The sequence below is a fragment of the Drosophila rhopaloa genome, unplaced genomic scaffold (assembly GCF_018152115.1).
Source record: "Drosophila rhopaloa isolate 14029-0021.01 unplaced genomic scaffold, ASM1815211v1 contig_115, whole genome shotgun sequence".
Taxonomy (NCBI): Eukaryota; Metazoa; Arthropoda; class Insecta; order Diptera; family Drosophilidae; genus Drosophila; species Drosophila rhopaloa.
Window position 1 is genome coordinate 9008907 of NW_025334990.1, and position 20713 is coordinate 9029619.

The 20713-nt window shown below is 41.3% G+C and overlaps 1 protein-coding gene across 25 annotated transcripts in view; it reads right to left on the reverse strand.

Moving 5' to 3' along the window:
- Positions 1-2388: 2388 nt before the first annotated feature.
- The window catches only part of LOC108050738 (heterogeneous nuclear ribonucleoprotein L-like), a 104542-nt gene continuing 86217 nt past the window's right edge, over positions 2389-20713 (reverse strand). For 9 of the 25 annotated variants that reach the window (XM_017132551.2, XM_017132552.2, XM_044462060.1 and 6 more), the window contains 6 exons: positions 18790-18837; positions 10624-11000; positions 10394-10486; positions 4959-5234; positions 4692-4896; positions 2389-3215 (listed from right to left, as the gene is read on the reverse strand). In XM_017132551.2, coding sequence (XP_016988040.1) covers positions 3079-3215; positions 4692-4896; positions 4959-5234; positions 10394-10486; positions 10624-11000; positions 18790-18837 — 1136 coding nt within the window. In that variant the 3' untranslated portion in view covers positions 2389-3078. Of the gene's footprint in view, positions 3216-4691; positions 4897-4958; positions 5235-10393; positions 10487-10623; positions 11001-18789; positions 18838-19432; positions 20039-20713 lie in introns of those variants that run through there. The other 16 variants (XM_044462071.1, XM_017132565.2, XM_044462070.1 and 13 more) reach the window with 8 other exon arrangements.

Here is a 20713-nt window from a genome sequence, read left to right on the forward strand (position 1 = left end):
TACAAAACTTAGGCCCTTAAATTTGAATGCTTCAAAATTTTGATATGTTCAAAATTCAGGATAACACTAGAGATTATTTGGCATATAATTTAGTTTAGGTTTACTTTTCATTAGTCGCTGTTCTCATGCCCGTAAATGAAAAGAAAAGGATGTGCGTTATAGGATGCTTTTAACTATATTTAGCTTTGAATGCTTTGCTAGTTTTCTATAATTTTAAAAGCAAATTATTTGTCATGTTTCAATTCCTAATAGAATATACAAAAACTTGACAATGATGGTGAGGGTGGGTGATCAAAATAAAAATGCAATTGCCAGATACTTTTACATATATATATTTTTATCAAAATATGAGCGCGCATGTTACAAACTCTGGGCTTAAAAAATACGCTTTAAAAAATAACAACAAAATTTAAATATTAAATAAAACAAATCATATAAATACACGCATAAATATATTTACGATTTTATATATTTAACTGACGTTGCCGCGCTTCCTTCAAGGCAAGTACCAAACGATCTCACCAGCTAAATATATAAATATATTTATTTGTCTCTATTTTTACTCATACAAAATTAAAAATAAGAAAAATAAACACAAAATAAATTGTGTTAAAGGTCAAATAAAACTATTAACAATAAAAATTCCAGATTACAATTTGTATATTCGTAAATTAAATAGCTACCAAGTTTTTATTTATTTTATATTTTATTTTATATTTTATTTTATATTTTATTTTATATTTTATATTATATATTATTGTTTTATAATAGTTGGTTTATTTATCTGATTATGATCAAATTAGGAGCTTCAAGATCGTTGTTGCTTTAAGTTCTTAAAAAGTAATATTTATCAATTAATTATTAACGAGATTGTTTGCTTTAGATTAAATCCCGTTTGTCATTAAATCATGTTAACTATTAAAATTAAGTACAATAATACTTAATTTTAAGAAAAATATTTTACAATTAAGGATTAAAAAACAATTTACATAATAACTAAGACTGTAAAGACACTTCAAATAATTACACGAACTAGTTATCGAAATGAGAAAATTGCAATAAATAAAGTAGAACAAACGAAGTCTCGTTTAAAGCCCAAATTGCACATAGTTTAACTGATAGTTATATGAATGAAATGATCTACATGAAAGCTTAACAATCCTGTCAAGCGGTGAACTACGAAAAGTGTGAAGAAAATTCGTTTAGCGGCCCTAGCATTATGTATTCGTTGATTTGCATTAAAAACAAATGTAGTATATAACATGCCCTGTTGGAAGGCAGTTATGAGCACGGATCTCTGTGAGCCTCAAACTGTCAACCGAAGGAGCTTAAAAGTAAAATTATACAACTCAAGTGAACCCATAGATTAAATCGTGTTACATTATTATTTTGCATCTCTTGTTAATTTTGTTTATATTATAGGTAATCTAACATACGCCTTTGATATGGTGTTGTTGCTGTTGCTTTATTGCTGATATTGTTAATTCTTTTGCCTTCTACTTTTATTCGCATTTGCAATACGCCCTTACCCATTTTTAGTAGTAGCTTTGCTTTGCTAACTTTACTTGGAGTTTTGAAATGTTTGGCTCTGTCTTCTAATTTTAAAACGCCTCAAAAATATGTTGTTTTGTTATAGATTTTGCTGTCTGCATATCTGAACGATGCTGTTTCTTAAATATGCTAGTGCTCTTTTCGATTTGCACTTAACATTTTGTTTTAGTTTTAATCTTTTTTATTTCTTAGCTTGCTTTTTTTTATTCTTTTGTTTTGTTTTAGTTATTTTGCTTTTTACATTAAGTGTAAATTAAAATTAATTTTAATGTAAATACAAATACATCTCATACATATAAATTTATGCCTTTTTTAACTTTGTAAATTAAGCACAAAAATTATGTTTACCATCTTGTCTTTTACTTGTTTTGTTAATATTAAAAACATTGGCTTGTGCAAGTTTTTATTTCTTTCCTTTTGCTTTATGTGCGTTAAAGTAAGAAATTTAAAATCAACTGCCATACATACTGCAGTGGTCGGTGCAGCAGTTCGCAGAGCATGTTTTTGCATAACTAAAATTAATAAATTTCATTTAAAATTGCTAAATTTTTGGTTTTAATTTACACAAATATTATTCTTTCAATAAATATTTTTTGTTAAGACTTTTTCTCACGCCCGAATACTTGTCGAAATATTGTCCAAAGAAATTTATCTTTATGTTGCGTTAATATGTTCGAATCCAAATTCAAATCATATTACATTAACTATACAGAAATCTGCCGTGGGATGAAGGGGTGTTGGAAAATCGGGTGGGTGGGGGGTGAAGGTCATTGAGGAGAGTTCGTGCGGGGAAGAACGTGGCGGGGGCAGAGAGTTTCTATAGTTATTTTAACATGGTTTCGTTTTGAATTACAATTATTTATTTTTGGTTTGGTTTGTTTGTCGTTTTTTATCAATTAAACATTACATAGTTTACAATTGGTTTTTGTTTCCGTTTTCTTGCTGTTGTGTGAGAAAGTCCTAATGCTTCATTGTAACAATAATAACAATTCAAATTTTTTTTACATTATTTTGCATGTTTTGTTGTTGCCACGCAAACGCATGTAATGTAATGTAATGTGCATAAGTGTTTATTCGGTGTGGCTTTTGAACGAGGCCATATCGTACATAGGCTGTCATATTAATTAGCTGAATTGATATATGGTGAATTCAGAAAATCTATGCAAATGGCTCGTAGAAAAGTTACATGCGTTTGCGCTTAATTGAATTAATGGTAGTTGGTTTTATAAGTTGATTTAGCAATCAATTTGTTTAAAATTCTTCACTTGTTGCCGCAGCCCTCTCCGTCAGCATATTTTATCGAATGTGTAAGCCATCATCAAGTTTGTCGATCTGTTGTTGAAGTTAAAGTTGAAATTGAAGCTGTAGCTGCTGCATTTGCTGCTGCTGCTGCTGCTGCTCCTGCTGCTGTTGTTGTTGTCTTTTGCCTGTTGTCTACGACCAATGCCCCTCCCTTCAGTATAGTTTTGTATTGTGTTCTAGATAAGCCGGTTGTTGTTTGCTTGCTTACACAATCGAAATCAAATCTCAATTGTAGATGTCCACCTTGGTGTCGACCTCGTTCTCCTTCTCGATCATGCCCTCGCTGGCCGCATTATTCCAGGCCCCATTCATGCTCTTGGACGAGGAAAAGCACAGCTTCATGATGAATGGGAACTTGGTGCCTGTGTGGAAGAGGGGGGTAGAGAGCACGCATAAAACATGTATAAGGTGGTGTGGTTCCTTGACGAGAGCAATGGTTATATTCACACATATTCATTAAGTTATGGTGTAGTATAGTGTATAAGTGTTGTATATTTTTGAATTTATTTTTATTGATTTTGCAAGCGCAATCATTGATTGTGCGAAGGTATTGGATGGGTTGTTGGATGGGTTCAAAATAAAATAAAGCCGTTTGCCTACCAATAATATGGAAGCCCATTGGCTGAATGGTCTTACGCAGCTAGAACGACTGGTGTATGGTATTATTGCCTGTATGCACCTAGCAATCAAAATGCAATATGGTATATGTACATCCGATGGAGGGTGAAAAGAGCCATATATTTGCTTGCAGCATAATTCTGCCGCCTAAAAGTACGCACTGGCCTGTGTTTGCCATCAGCATGCACTCGCATTTGCATTTCCATTTGCGAAGGGGCATGCCTATGCATTCGTGCGATTGTGTTTGCATTCTATGCACTTTTAATTACTATTTACCATGCACTCGAGCAGCCCTCGGAGCAGCATCACAAATGCGCCAGCGACAAATAATCAAATCGAGGATATCGACAATTTATGCATGAGCATTGAACAGTTCTGTTGGCCACTTTTCTAATCGATTTTCCCCCCACATGGCACTAGCAGCGGTAAGCTGTTTTTAAGATGTGTCAAAGTCAAGCAAAAGAGAACTATTTTTCCGTAAACCTTTCTGAATAAATGCATTGCTAAATATTCTAGATGTCAAATGAGTATTGGCCATGTAAACAAGCTCATAAAACCCTAGAGTTTGCGGAATAGTAATTTGTTTTCGGAGGACCTGCTGGTGGTGAAATATTTATGCGAAAAGTTTATATCGGTCGTCAACCCATTTGTAACCGAGCCGCGAGTCCTGAGACTAATTGTTGGAGAAACTCCGCTAGCGGGTTGAACGCGACCCATTTATGAATAACTGCAAACTGAAATTGTTTATCTTAATTACAAAATTAAAATTTTCATCGCAGGCAACGTAACTGAAAAGTTTTTGTTACCCACCCTCTCTCAAAAAAAAAAACAAGCCAAAGAAACGTGAAAGGTTAAAGTTTGCATTGGGGGCAGGCGGCAAGTGGTTTTTGGTTTGAATGGCGGATGGTGGGTGTAATTTCTGATGGGCGGCTGCTGCTGCTGATGCTGATGCTGCTGCACAACAGCAAAAGTCGAAAGGCCATGCAAAATAGCTGCCAAACTTTTCACTGTCGTTCAGCTGCGATTTTTGGGTGGGGCTCGAGTGGAACAACAGGGTGAAAAACAACGTTGTGTTGCCTACTTATTGGGGCGGAAGTTTTCTTGGAGGTTTTGATAAAAGACAGAGAGAGAGTGAGAAATTTTGTGTAAATTTTCAGGAGGATGGCCACATATAAACTTGACTTTCTTTTGAATAACACTTAAACACAACACTATCTCACCTTTACCCTCAATAGGCAGATGGTTGCACTTCATGATAGCCAGCACTGCCTGTGAGATATTGGGGAACTCGATCAATCCCGATGACGAGCGCTCGGTCTTCAAGGGGAACAGGCGCACCGAGGTGGCTGGCACATCCTTGATGTTAAAGATTCCAATCAACTGATCCTCGGTCAAGCCGGGCGGTGTGTTGAAAAAGTGCAAAATCTGAAAGGATACAAAATTATATTAAATATCACAATTCATAGGGGTTTCCCTGGAAAGCCTACCTTGCTAGGTGGTTGGATGCGATTCTTGCTGGCCTGGGCCGGCGACAGGAATCGATTGTTCTTGGAGCCAGTGTACTCCTTGAAGCTGGGTGTATGATCGGGGAGCAAGAACGGGTTGATCACCTCGGAAAGGAAATTCTGTTTTGAGAATGCGATCTGTATTTTGCCGCCAGTGCCCACGGGAATGTTGTTCAAGTGCTGTACGCAACGCTCAACGGCCACCGAGTCGCCCATTTGCACCATGGCGGTGCCTTCTTTGGTCTTCAAGAACTTGATCTGAAAGAGAGGGAAAAGCCGTATTTTATTTTCATATTTTCGCCATAATTGGTATTCCCACAAGTGACGATGGGGACGGCATTTGATCAGTGTTGGTTGGTCACCTGCCACGTCCACCACAGCCCCGTAAAATTAAATTATATGCCCCAGCTGGCCCATACTATGGCCTTTCCCCTCGATTTCCACTATATTTCCCTGGCCAAGGGTGCCTCAGGTTGATTGAATTCTCTTGTCGCCGTCATCTCTCGCTTTTAACCCAATCTGCCAGGGGGAAAAACGTAGCAGAGTTCTACATTTTCATTGAATTCAATTTAAAATTTCCTTCAAACGCAATTATATAACAGAATGGCGTCCTTAATTCTCCATTCATTGTGTGCGTTTCTGTCATATGAGCCACTCCCACAATGGTTATAGCCAAGCCCTCCCTTATTGGGTCATCAAAGTCAGTCGTGTACGTGCCCAATAGCCAAAAATAGCTGAAAATATTATCATTGCTTGTGATTTTCACTTGACAAATATTCGAAATGTCATTTGAGACTGCCTTGTGTTATTATGTGTATAGGAAATTGATAATGCTGAAATAGCGAAAAAGAGTTTTGGAAAACGAAAATAAAAATGTGCTAAGAAATATGTTATTTTCCCCCCGTAATCCTTCACACCTCGCTGAAAGCGATTTGTTGCGTTATAAAAGTAATTGACCATAATAATTTCCCAAGCAATAATTACAAAACGAACCCAGAGCCGGGAGAAAGTGAAAATCAATGGAAATGCTGCCGGCTCAGCTTGGATAATTCTTCGTTCATTCACTCGCTTGGTTGGTTGACTGGTTGCATTGGCAAATCAATTTGCTGGCCGCTGCCAGGCATTGAACTCATTGGGGCCGAGAGGAGGCATTCGGAGGGGGCTGCATTTTGGCCAAAAGCTGAAACGAGTTTTCGCAATTGACTCGGTTGGCCGGCGAATTAGAGAAGCGGACCGAGCACCTGTCCAATTTTGGACAACGGCCGCTGCAATTTTGTTTTTCAAATGCCTTAATTTGGCGTATTGATGTCAGTTTTTTTTGCTGTTCATTGCACGCACCGCGAAAAGCGAGCTTGGCATTTAGTTTTTCTATCTTGATATATATTTTCCGCTCGGTTTGCGACTATAGTTGGGGTCGGCCGAATTTAATTATGTCTGCAGGCACTTGGCCAAGTTAATTGCCAGCTGGAGGCTAGCTGCACAAGCAAAAAACAGGCAAGAAGTCCTCCTCGGGCCGTAAAAATCAATACGTTTTTTTTTTCCGAGCATGCTGCACAAATTATAAGCTCATTACATAAATTATTCAATTATTAAATATCACCCATGTCCTTCGCATATACCCAATTATATTATAATGAACTGCAAACATTTCAAAGTAAACAAAGGCAACGGGGAATGGCGGTCTGTGTGTAAATGGGACAAACAATTTGCTTATAATTAAACCAAACCCCCCGACACATCCGCATTGGAACTATGCACGGTTTTGGTATTTTGTGGCAGCTCATGGAGTGTGTCTAAAGTGGGCCGCAATCAAAACGAATACGCCTGAATGGAGTACGAATGTAGGGACTGGCCAAAAGTAAATAAAAACTAAATGAGGCTTATCGAATATGAAACCGAAACCCAAAGCGAGACACGAAACGGAATCATAAAAATAAACCAATGTATAAAAATAAATATAGACCATAAATCAGTCAAGCAGAAAGCGTCCAGATAGCCCCTGAATCCCCAGAAACAAAAGGATAATGAAATTACAAACATGCAAACATAAGGATACCACACACACACACACAGACACACACAACTGGAAATAGAACCGCGCAAGCAGGATTCTCTGGCCAAATCAAAGAGCGCTTCATGGCTGGATGGTCAGTGCTGGTCAACAGCCGCAGCCACAGCAGCGGCAAACATTCGGTGCGTGTCTAATGAGCTGTGTTGTGCTGCTCGCTGCTCGCTGCTCACCACCCCCCCCCTTTTGCGCCCTTGCCACTTTCCACCCCATGAACCAACCACCCCCCTAGTGCGGCACTGCGTTAATTAAAATGCGACCCTCTCGCCCGAGAACGCTTTGTTGTGCAATGTGGCATGGTGTCTGCTCTGCCATTTGATTTAATTGCTCACGCGCAGCTTAAAAGCAGCACTGCCTGACCTATGCTCCCACCCATCGCCCATTCCATTCCCTTCTATCCATCCATTCAGGCCACCCCACACATTGTATCCAAATGTTTTTTTAATGCGTATTTAATTGAGTGCGTGTATTTTGTTGGCCTTTAAAGACACACTCGCCATTTGACTTGGCCCAAACCTTTGCCCTGCTGCTGACAGTCTGTCGAAGTCCCTGGCTCCCTATATTTTTGTCATGCCATTTAACCTGAAAATCAATTTGTTGATGACTTCATCGCCCGGACCCAGAAATAATTAACCAGATTGCTTCGTTGGGGCGGAAGGAAACTGTGCTCGGCAATATTTTCTTGGGTGGAAAAGTGGAAATTACAAATCGCAAAATGCAAACACAATTCAAGCGAATTCCCCTGGGTCCCACGGACATATCTGACAGCTTTCCCAGTCAACTTCGACAGCTGGAAATTTCAGAAAATACATTTTTCGGCAGGTTAATCAAATTCCTTCCAGCAAAATGTTTATGCCAAACCCTATTAGGATAGGGACTCTTATTATTGAAATCTAATACTGTGTATTTCCGTTTCTGGAATCCAGAGAGGCCAAGGGCATCCGGGCTTCGTTTATATATAATTCAGGAAAGACATGATCCCGAATGGTTCCTCATGGGAATCCCATTAACACCAACACACGGTGTGGGATGGTCACAAAAACAGACTGGGGCAAGGAACCTCATGCAACGGCACTTTGATTGAGTGGCCATCAATTTCTCATTCGCAATTCAAACATGTCGGCCCATAAACTCGCAGATACATCCAAACAGAACACCCCCACACACCCAACGCACACACATCAATACACACACATGCCCATCGACTTTATAATGAGGCAACAGCCCTGGCTTTTCACTCTTGTGAACTCAGTTGCATAGCGACAGGCGCAGCGAACCGAACGCTTTGCGATGGGGGAAAACTCGGGCAAAAACCAAGAGTTGGGCTTAAAAGCGTGTGGGTGGCAGAAAGCAGAGGGCCAGAATGAAGAAATGTATGTTTGCGGCTTAGCCGCCCAGTGAATAATGTTTGCGCATAATCATTTTTAATGGCTAATGAGTAGTTTCCGTCTCGGACAGGAAGTTCGCAATAAATTTGACCCAGCCACTCTACTCCTCTTTCCTCCAGCGACTGCAAGTGTCAGAGAAAGAAACTGAACTAAATGGCCGCGCCCTGAATTATCGTGCCCTCCCACTAAAGTAATGGCCAAATGAGAGTCCTGCCACGAATTGTGGGTGTATCGGTTGAAATAAAGTAAAGCAAAGGTCACTTAAATTATTGGCTAATGGAGGGCGAATGCAAAAAAAACTGAAAACAAAGTAGCTTGAAAGTAATGTGAAGCGAAACCATTTCCATTTGTGTGGGAATGCCTAAGGAAATTGTGTAACACAGAATGCTTTTAAGAGATTTAATATTTGTAATTTAGGTTAAGCCAATTAAGGAAATATATTCATGGTTTGGAAGTAACATTTCTTATTCATAGTACAAAATCGTACGCTAAAAGGTCCACGCATGTAAGTGATATTTTAAGAGTTTCCATACGTTGAGTATAGGGCACACTGAAATTCCTTAACCATATAACTCCTTTGAAACGTTGAATAACCTTTGGCCCCCCAGCTACTTCAGTGTGCAGTGAAAGTGGTTCGTGTGGTCTCCTCCAGTCGCCTTGACTCGCTTTATCACAGACATAAACTAAACAAAACATGTCAGGGAGCGAAGGGAACCCACCGCGTTGTCCTTGGCGAGCGCAATTGTCAAAGGACACACACTCGCATAGGGGGGGCGGAATCATAGTAGCAATAAAGTGAAAGCTCTGCCACACGCCAAAGAAGTTTTTAGCATTTGACTTTGATGTTGGCAGCGCTCTACCCACAAACTCATTGTTCGGTGGGTGGTGAGTGGGTGGCAAGTGGTTGGTTTAGATAGCTAAGGCATTTTCTGTGGCTGCACTAAATGCTCCCCCGGCGGGTTTTCCTTTTCGCCTGGCGACTAACAATGAGCACACTCCGAATTGCCATTCGCCAAAGCTTTTTAATGGATTCTTTTTTGGTCGTCATCGTGTTTTGATTTACAAGCGACTTGCCAATCGTTTTGCCATTGTTGGAGGAGGTGGAGCAGGAGCAGGAGGATGAAGTAAGGTTCGGGTGGAGTGACACACCCACCACGCCCCTACAGATAAAGCTGATGACGCTGCACTGATTGCTGTCCCGAGGCAACTCCCTTACCCACACATAGAATAAATAGAAACCCATATGGCGGGGATATTAATCTAAAACGCTTTATCTAAATGTGTTTTGCCGATTCAACTGCTCGCTGGCCTACTGCTACTGCTGGTCTTCGCACTGTCCTGGCCTCGTCCTTTTATTGCCTTTCGTTTTATTTGCACATTTACAAATGGCACACAGACACAAAGTGGTCTTGCGGTTGGCTTTCCCACTCAAAAACACCTTTTTCGTTCGGCCGATATTAAACCGCAAAGTGCTGACGACCAAGCAAAGCAGCGGCAATGAAATGCGAATTTCCCTTTTTTTGTCAGCTTTCTGGCTAAGTGCAAGTTGAGGATATTCCTTTCTTCACTTTTCTTTTACAATCCAAAAGGTCATAAGCAAAGGGTTGGCCAGAAGATAGGACATGGCGTTTGTTCCCTCGAGTGGGGTGTTAAACGAACATTTAAGTTTGACTTTAAAAAAAAGGTTAGAATAATTTATCGACCACAATCTTAATGGACAAATCCAATTGCAGTAAGTAATATTAATATTATCCTATGTTCAATATTTATAAAATTGGTATAGGTACAATCTTTATATCCTTTTCTTTAAACTTCCATTTCAGTTAATCAATTTTTTTCCAAGTCACTCCCAATTGACAGTCCAGTAATTTAAATTTAATTGTCTGCGAATCGTCCCAATTAAATCAGAATGGCCAGCCTTTGTCTTACAATTTAAGTGTAATTTAAATGTTTTAACTTACCCGTGCCACATTGCCGTACAGGCAAACCAAATTGAAGAGCTTATCCGTGTTGGAAGTGTCGTGGTCCAGGCCGTAGACCATCATGACGGCGCCCTGAAGAAGAAAGGAGAACAACAAGAGTTAATTAAAATACTGCCTTGCCGGTCAGGATGGGGAAGTCTTGATCAGAAATTGTGGACAAATAGCAATTATATTTGTACACAGCCTCTGGAATCTTCCCGAATACTCACCTGAGCCTGTCCTTGCGGAGTGAAGGCCACCTGGGCGTTGCGTCCGGGAACAACACCGGCGGGTTCCTTCATCAAGCCAGTGGGATGGATGGCGGCGCCCTTCCAGTTCTCGGGAGTGGTTGGATGATATTCTGGGGCTCCGAATGGTGGGAAGGCGGCCCCGGGTCCCAATAGTGGTGGCTCTTTAAATTGACAAAGATTGTGCGATTGAGCTGGGACAACTAGTTGATGGTGGTGATGGTGTTGTTGTTGTTGTTGTGGAGCTTGTTGATGTTGTTGTTGTTGTTGTTGGTGTTGTTGTTGTTGTTGGTGGTGGTGGTGGTGGAGTTGGTGATGTGTCGGTACATGTTGTTGTTGTGGTGTCGGCAGTGTCGGTACTGCATGTTTTCGTGCATGTTTTTGTACATTTGATTATTCAATGCATGCAACAACAATAAGCGGTAGCAAATTAAAAATGAAACGAAACAAAAGATAAACGAAAAACATATTTTTAGTTGTGCCAATTTAAAATAAAACTAAAACTTAAAGTAAGCAAATATTATTGTTGTTGCATGAGTAAAGGCATTAAAGCGGGTGCCCCGAGATTCCAAAAGTTGAAGACTTCCTCAGATATCAAAAAACCTAAACCCTAAACCGAAAAGGGGAAACCACGAAGCCGGCTTACATAGACCAGGGGCGGATTTTCCACGGTGGAGGAGAGGGCAATAGTTCCCTTTTCATGCCGGCTGCGGTTTGGCATGTAAGTTAATTGAATTTTTGGCAGGCACAGAAAAAGAAATGTGCAGAATATACCGCCCAAATTGGTCTACGCTGTTCTTCGGGATTCCATTTTGTGTTTTGCTTTACGGCGGTTGCATTGTGTGTAAGCCACCAGAGTGGCATCAAAATGGAACCACTCTCGTATTGGTATTATCCCATTCCAACAACGAACAATAAACGCCAGCTTCTGGACGAAGGCAATAACAAAGCTCTGGCCACAACCACAGCCTCGCAAATCTGCCAACGTCTTGTAATTAAAGCCAAAACTGCGACAAACTGCCAAAACTGTCGCTCTAAATATGGCTGAGACTTCGCGCAAGTTGGCAGGCATTTAATTAACTTTAAAAAGTGACGCCAGCCGTCGGCAGACACATGCAACTTTTTTTGGCCTTGTTTAAACCAAACACTTTAACCTAATCACTTGCAAAGTTCGGGCAAAAAAGTGAGACACACACACACGCTCACGGCGGAACTCAATTTGCATGGCGCTTGTTATGCCAAAATGGCTGCCCGAGTTGCCATTTCGGAGCTGTTTTTGTTTTGATTTGATTTAGTTGCACCACGTCGTCCTGGCAAAGCCGGGATCCCAGCTAACTGTGGCTTCGCATTGGGGAGTCCCCGTCATGGCTGGTTTATTTTGGACTTTGGGGCTACCTGACAAAATATTTGCATAAAAATCCACACAAACACACACACCCACACACAACACTCGGTGAGAAGTTGTACAAAAAAAAAGAAAAGGAGAGGAAGGGAAAACAAGTGTGGAAAAAAATCTGGCATTTTTATGTTGGCTGTTAGTTTGAAGCTGTCCGCTGTTTTTTCGGCTGCAAAGCAGAGAGACGAATGCAAACAACACAAATTGATGCAATTTTTCACAAGTCCTTAATCCGTTTGGATTTACGTGCGAATTTTAAAGCGTTCCGCCTCCGGAAAACTTGACATAGGCACGTTTCAATTTACCAACTTTGCCATAAGTAAATAATCCAACGCCAATGGAACTTCGGGCAGTTTGGGTAACGAAAATGTTTGGGTTTGGCCCTCGTATCAACCTAAGCCTTCAATATAGCCTAGAGTCAATAACAATTCGGAATAAACCAAGGCCTCAAGCTACTGGGCAGCCAAACCATAGTAGTTATTCATTTTGAGTGCGGGAGCGCCCGCTGCTTGGGATTTAATTGAAATTCACCGCCTTTGCTGATTTGCTGCAACACGGGGCGTATGCGTGACGCCAGCCAAGCGAAATTGCCAGTCCCAGCTTCCGTTGCTGCCCCCGAAAATCAAGTTTTCGCTAAGGGTTTTGCTTCTTTTTTTTTTTGGGGCAGAAGGCCAAGAAAAGAAATTCACGCCCCTGGCTGGACGACGACGTCGTCGGAAGCGTGCCTAAAATGTTTAAGCATTCGGGGAATTGTTGCATGCAATTGCTGGAAAATGTTTCACACGCAAGGCGTCGAAAAGGAGCGGTGGCAAACTGAGCAGGTGTAAATTTTCACCGCGCACAAATTATTTTAGATTATGTGTTCGGCGGGCAGGCGGAAGTTGGAGTTTAGTTTCGTTTTAACGGAGCGTTAAGTAAGTGTGTGTGTGTGCGCCACCAACGCAGCAACCGCATACAGAAATTCTGCTGTTTGGATTACGTATACGACATGTGTGTCGCGATTAAGTGCCTTGTTTGTTTGCAATTAGGAAAGTTTCGCTGTGCTCGTATGAGAATCGCTAGTGGACAGAAAATTTTTTGAATAGACGTGGCTAAAATTTTAACATTTTTTGTATCTCTACCAGGAATTTAACTTAGCATTGCAACATTGCCATGACAAAACGAAACAAAGAACGCATTTCTTCTACCAAAACTAGACCACAAAACGGGCTGCACAGAAATCCATTAAAACTAAGCCGCTACGTGGGTGAGTTGGCAGGTGGCTGTACAAAAGTAAAGTACGCATATGGCCTCCACAGTTCTGTGGACGGGGTGGTGGTCCACAAAGTATTTATGCTGCAAATTGTTGCATACTTTGTGTTCCGTATTGGCACACTTTGTCAGCAGGCGCTGGAAAAAGTGGGGTTCGGGGGGCGAAAGTCGGTCCAATGAACAGGGTAATGGCTGGCAAACGAAACAACATGCATTCCCCACAGCCCCGCACTCGTTCACCTTAATTGCAATTTGCTTAAATGTATGCTACAATATTTTTCAGCTGCAGTTACATCCCTACAGCTTCGCCCCTCCCTCGCCAGCGTTCAATGATTTTCAATTTGTTAGAGTCAACTTAGGAGCAGAGCACACTCGTTGCGAAACTGTACTGTGAAATATGCCAAGAGTCATGATGCTGTTGTCCCGTTTATCTGGCTGCATGCACAGTGCCACGCCCAGTCCGACCGCCCCAACTGCCACCGCCCATCTCGAATTTCCACCCCCATTTTTCCGACTTGTGCGCGCTCACTCACTCGCCCCGTCATGTGACATTAATTTTCCCCCAACGCCCCCGATCTGCGCATAGTTTGCGCTCACGTCTTGCATAAACATTTCCATAAGCAGCTTCAAAATTGAATTTGTTTTCATAAGCAAAACTATTATGTTGGCAAAGAGTTGTCCCTGTGTGTGACACGATGATAGCAGCAGCAGCAGCAGCAGCAGCAGCAGCAGCAACGGCAATGAACCCCATCGGGGAGCTTATAAAAAATAATCATAATAGGGAAGAGATTGCGGAAAAGCGCTGCCACATGTAAGCTGGGAAACTCCGATGAGCAGCTAGCTGATTATGTGACAATGCGCCTGATTGGTTTTTAATGTTCCGAAAAACTTTCGTTACCCCGCTTCGATGGCTGTGTGGCTTTAAGCCTTTAACTGAATAACAGTCGGTGGAAATGCCAGTGCTTATCAAAAAGAAATCAGAGAGCGCAGAGACAACGACCCACGGCAATGAGCCAATTTATATGCGTTACGCAAAGCCCCATTCCTTCGTGGAAATTAGTCCGATAAGCGGCAAGCCCCAAAACCAAAGTGGGGGAAAAGGATTGCGGATTTTTTACGACCACCTTGGAGCGTGGAAATAAATTTGTGCTTAACTCTCATGAGCTTAATTACATTTACGGCGGATTTGAATAATATAAACGCATGTAAGTGCCATTCGTTGTTGTTGTCTCCCCTCGTACTATTGTTTGTATATGTTCCTTCAGGCCGGGCAAATACAGACAAGGCAAGCAAATAAAAGCGAGGACGATGAGGACAACATAATTAGGAGCGCAAAATGGCATTTAAGTTGTGTTCCACTGGTGCGATAGGACCTTGTGCTTATGAGGATTTATAATATAATTCATAATCACACAGGCCACCGTGTGTGTGTGTGTGCTTAGCAAATTGGCACGACTTGGCCTTTGTGCTTTCGGTTTTGGCCAACAAGCGGGTGAGACGGGGCCTCTCTTGGCTTCGCCTAATTATCGCATTGGTAAACACTGTGGGACCAACTGTCGCTTTAATGGCATGCAAACACATGTGCAATCAGTGTCCGCATAGCCACACCCACTCATCCGCCCACTTATCGGCTGAAGAGTTCTTGGCCACAAGCTCTCATGTTTTTAGCCCTCCTCAAATTTCTCTATTCGGGCCGATGCAGTTTGGTCAAGAGAAAAAATAAATGTTCAGTGACATTTCGAGAGCTGAGTGGTTCTCAAAGCGATATAAGCTGGCTTGAGTAGCACTAGAACTTTAGTGGCCACCCTCGCCAGTCAGTTGTTTGTTGTGGTTGATGTATTGACTTTGTGGGTGGTGGAAAAGCGATAGTCGACCCCCCGTTGCATGCAACGTTTTGAAGCGTTTTTCTAGTTAATGGAGCTCCGTGTGTAAATATATACCATGCATATTTATGATATTCATATACCCCCCAACTATCCTTAACATGAAGAAAAATTCTCTTTGAATTGCGCAGCCAAACTTAGTTCGCGCTTTGATAAAGTTTTTCTACTCAACGTACTTATCAGAGGGGCAAAGCGAAAATCGATAGTTCCATAAAAATATAGCAAACAATAAGGAAATAAGAGAGTCAGGCAACTGTGCAGCAGCTGGGGGACAATTTTGATATTGTAATTTAGAAAATTGCACGATTCGCTAAGCGGAATATGGATTGGGGGCAAAAACTGCAAGTGGCAAACGCATTAGCAAAATGTCCAATTAATTGCTTTACAAAAAATTACTCCAAAAGTATACGAGGGCTCCTGACAAAAACCTGCCACCGCTTTTTTCCCCGAGTTCTTCGTCAAGCAAGGCTGGCCAGATGTTAAATTAATTACAAATTATTAAGGGAAAAAGTGAAAAGCAGCAGCAGCCGCGTCCTGCATAAATTAGGCAGGGAAATGGTGGACTTTTTGGTTCATAAAACTGTGAGGCGCCACATTAAAGAAAATCATTAGGCATATTAAGTGGCAATATTCCTTTTCTTTTTGAAATTGGTAGCATAATTTAAATGCAAATACAAAGTATACCAATAAAAAAAGGACCCAACCTGTCGGTCCTACAAATGAATCAATTGCAAAAGTAATCAAAATGGCAAACAATAAAGCCTTCAATAAAACCGCAGGACGCTGATGAATGGCCGGCATTAAGGCGAATTGCCAACTGCTGAGGGAAATTTAAAACTTCCAGCTCCTCCGGATATATACCACCGTCCGGCCAGTCGTCGCAGTCATCAATCACTGGCTTTTGATTGAAGATAATCGACGCAATATTGCGTGGAGTGGCAAAGTTTCCATATCCTTCGCCTCCTGCTTCGACTTTGGCTCCTGCTTCCACAAAATTTGGCTCAATAGTTGCCTTGCGGAAGCAGCAGGACTGATGTCCATTAGCGCTCGTTAGTGGGGCAGCTGGTGGGGGCAAGGATATTGGATGGTGCAAAACTAAAGTTCAGCCAGGCGACGACAGCGACATTGTCCTTGTTCGACACGCCATCTAGCGACAGCTAGCGGCAACATCGAACTCATCGTTAGCTGCGTGCGCCGATGTTGACATCAATTTGATTGATCGTCTTTGATTGATGGATGTGCCGTAGCACATCCTGATGCAGCAGGAGTCGCAGGACCGCTCTTGTCCTCTGCCGGCGACTTTAAAAATCCATTTGCAACTTTTATTGATGCCCAACATAGATTTAATTATCCCCACCGTTTCTGCCACAAGCGGTTTTTTGGGGCTTTATGGTCTGCCAATCCAGTGACCGCAACATGACACAATTTGTCATTTTCAATTTATTGAATTACCATAAAATGCGAGCGACACAATTTATATTTTTGGACATGCGGGCTGCGGTTGTCGGTTATTGTTGTACCATATTCATGTTGCTGCTGCTGTTTTTTCTGTTGATCTTTCCTGCCTACCAACGAAATTATTGGATTTCACTATGAATTTATTGTGGGAAGATGTCTGTTTTTGCCGAGGGCCTGAAACCACAAGATTTACGGCCTGTCAGTTAAAGGTTTGTGCGTGGAATTATTTGGGGAAAATAGCTCGGCGAGAAGAGGAGGGAGTGAAAACAAAGTTAATTTAATTAATTTTAGCTCCCACAAAACGCAATTACTAAGCCAAAGTTTCGAGGAAAACTGCATTAGGCGAGCAAATATTGGGCTAAAACAAAAGGAAACCAAACACAAAACGAAACGAAATGCGCTGTCAATCAGCAAAAGTAAGCCACAGTAAGCAATCAGACCCGAAAGGCAAATAAAATGCCACCCACTTCACGGCAATAATGCCAGCAAATTAAGCCACTACACACACACTCACACAAAAAAAGCGATGTGTGGATGGATGTATATTATTTTTGGGCAGAGACAACAGCTGCTGAAGTTGGCCAGGGTAAAGATAAACAAACAAGTCAAGTTTGCCTTCGGTGGCCCTGGCAACCCTGGCTATGGGGAAAGCACCTTAATATGCGAATTTTTCCGGTCTCATTTTGAATGTATATGCAAATACTCGGTGGCAGAGTTTGCCATATTAACTAAGTGATTGGCAGCCGGGACGGATGTGCGTTTAATGAACGCCCACATAAATCTTCGAGTGACTCGGCCCCTGATCCCATGGAAAACAATCTTGGGGAAATCTTCAGAAGGCAACCACCATAAACATGTCAGGCGGCATACACACACACACATCCCCTCCCTCTTGTGAACATACATCCCCACCATTGGTATTTTTATGTATTTTTAAGTGTTTTTCGGCTTCTTCCCACCTGCAAAAATTCGGCGACATCTGCCGCAAGTGTTAGTGGTGGTGGTGCGAACAGTGGGCGTGGCACTGCTCGTATTGGACAGACTCAAAAGCGGAACATTTAAAAATAAAAACATCGCGGAGAGCGAAAAGGCGGAGAGATGTGTACACTCTTACGAATGTAAAGCGTACATTTTATTTTAGCCACTTTGAAATATATTTTTAGAAGCCTGTGCTTTGCCACCCGCAACCGCCGACGGCTGCCTGCAATTAAAATTAATTTATTTGGCAATTATTGGCCATTGAAAGCATTTATTTTAATTATGGTGCAAATTTGTTCAGCTTCTTGGTCTTTGGTGTCCACCGAAAAATTGTTGAAACGGCAATTTCATATTTTTATGACACCATCTGACGGCTTTGGTGGGTTGGGGACGATTAAGAAAATGAGCCATAACAATAATTGACTTTGGGTAATATATTTTGCACCTTTTAAAAATCATCCTTAAGTACAGAAGGCAGAAATCTGCAACTTAAAACCATTACACCGCCCCTTTTGTGGCTTCTACCTCCATTCGACATTTTGAATGAAAATTGCGTGCATTGAAAATTATGCAAATGGCGAAAACAATGCGAAAAATAGAATAAATAAACGACCGCCAAGGAGAAACGTGAAAATCTTGGACGACGTTGGTCGAGCAGCAACGTCATCGTTATAGAAATGTTAATGGAGCCCGATATAAACAGAAGAAAAGCACCGGGAAAATGCAATTGAAAATTCATGCAAGACAAAAAATGTAAATTGCATTTTGCTGGCCAGGAAACTGTAGGAATAAAAACCGATCCGAACGGAACGAAACAGAAGCGAAATTGATTAATGGCAGAAAATAAATTTCGCATAGAGATGCAAATTCGGCGCTGGCATCTTTTGATCTTTATACTTTTGCCCAGATGCATTGTTTTATTTTGTAATTGAACTTTTACCCGGACCCCTTTTCAATTGGAAATTAATTTCGCCGTTTACATTTCATCACAAAAACTCCCGCCCCTCACTTCAACTTTTGGCCCCAGGACGATTGATTGATTCGATCTGCAAATGTTGATGTACGTGTGTAGTGTTGTTTGGGCTCTTTGTGTGCGAGTGTGTGTGTGTGCCGGTGGGGTGTGTGCCGGTGGGGTGTGTTGCGTGTGTGTTTGAAATGTGCTCTAGTTTTAAATGTACTTACGGCTCTCAAGCATAACAACATTTTCGGGTATAGAAAACAGCGACTTACCTGAAAGGAAATGCGTTTAATGATTTGCCCAAGCTAAGAGCGGCACAAAAAATATAAATGGTGTTTGATAATAAAAACAGTGAGTGAGTAGTACAAGAATTCAATTTGAATAATTCAGCGTTTAGCGACAAATGTTGCACAAGGTGAGAAAAGGAAAATTTTCACTACTTTCAGTATTGGAAAATGTAAATTTTACGAGACAGAGGAGTTCTTAACACTATTTGGAAGTGCTGATTAATTTGATGGATAAATTATGCCGACTCATGATGACACCAAGGCACAGGGAAAATGAGAAATGAGAAAAACAACAATGATCTATGATTTCTAGAATGTTCTACACCATATCTAAATTACCAACAAAATCAAAACAAGCAAATATTTCTAGGACATTTACAACATTTTCTGCAGCTAACACATTTACAAGCATTAACTTTAAAATGGGAGATTTTTTTCCCCCGAAAACCTAGTAATAAGAAACTTTTAGCCGTGTTACCCCAGAACAAAATGGCTTCCTTTTTTTTCCATTCGAATTGTAATGAAAAAGTTAGACCATTAGGTTTTGTGGACGATCCACTGCGGAGACCCCATGGCTTACCGTTCGTTTGATAACAGCCGGTGCTGTAGGCGTTGATCGGCTGGCGTTTGCGGTAGACATTGGGATTGCCGCCGAGGCCGCCCATCGGATTGCCCCCCGGATTTCCGCCGCCCAAAATGGCCCCAGCCTGGCCCTGCAAGTAGTTGTAGTTGCTCTTGTTGCCACCAAACTTGCGCGGCTGCGAAACGACGGCGGTATGGATGAGCTGACCGGGCGGCACCTGCTGCACCGCCTGCTGTTGCACCGCCTGCGGCGGCAGCTGCTGCGGCTGAGCCTGCCACAGGAAGGCACTGGCATTGGCGTTCAGGTTGTTCATGCTGCGGCGGCTTCTTGGGGTATTGATTGGATTTTTAACCAGAAAATTCGATGGATCACAACTATGGAAGACGAGCGAACGCCGGCAAATGTGGTAACGCAGCAACAGAAAGTGTCTTTTTGTTGATAAAACACGGTAGAATGTAACGCGGTAGAAGCGAACACGGTATAAGTTAACACTGTATTAGGTAACACAACACAAATTTTATTGTCTGAGTTTATATAATCTTTTTTTTGATTTTTATTTTTTATATATATTTGTAGTTTTTGTATGCCTAGGTGTACTTTACGGTAAGACGTCTCACAGACGAATGACTTGCATGGCCCGAATTTTGACAGTCCTTATTGCAAAAGCCTACTTCTTGATTTTGTCAGGATTTTGTCTTGTCAAAAGCCTGCTGTGTGAAAAATTGAGATAGGGTTGCCCGAGCTTGACAGCTCGGGATGACAACCCTTACGGATGGGAGTTACCGCATCAAGTATCGCACTTTCACAACACCTTTTCTGAGTGACTAAAAAAACCTAGTGGCAACTTCAATAGTTTTTAGGGTTCTAACGATACTGGTGTTAAACCCTAGTATTTTGAACACTTTTGTTCTAAAAAAGTATGCTACAATAAAAATTGGTTTGGAACCAAATCCTTAAACCGCATCTTGATCCACTAACTGTTTTTTAAATCCTATCTAGTTAAAAACCCTATTATGTTTATAAATGGAATAAAAAGTTAAGATTCCTATCATAATACCCATTTTAAGATTATTGAATCAATTTTTCCTATAAAATAATTTGTAAGGGAAAAAATACTTTTTATCTAAAGGTAAAGGATAATAAATTAAGGTTATAAAAAGAGCAAGGGCGTCATACAGATAGACAGCAGGAGCTAATGTGAGCAGTCGTTGGTGGAATTAAATCAAGTTTCCTAGAAACCAGCCACATTTGCAGTTTTTGAACAAAAGACACTTTGTT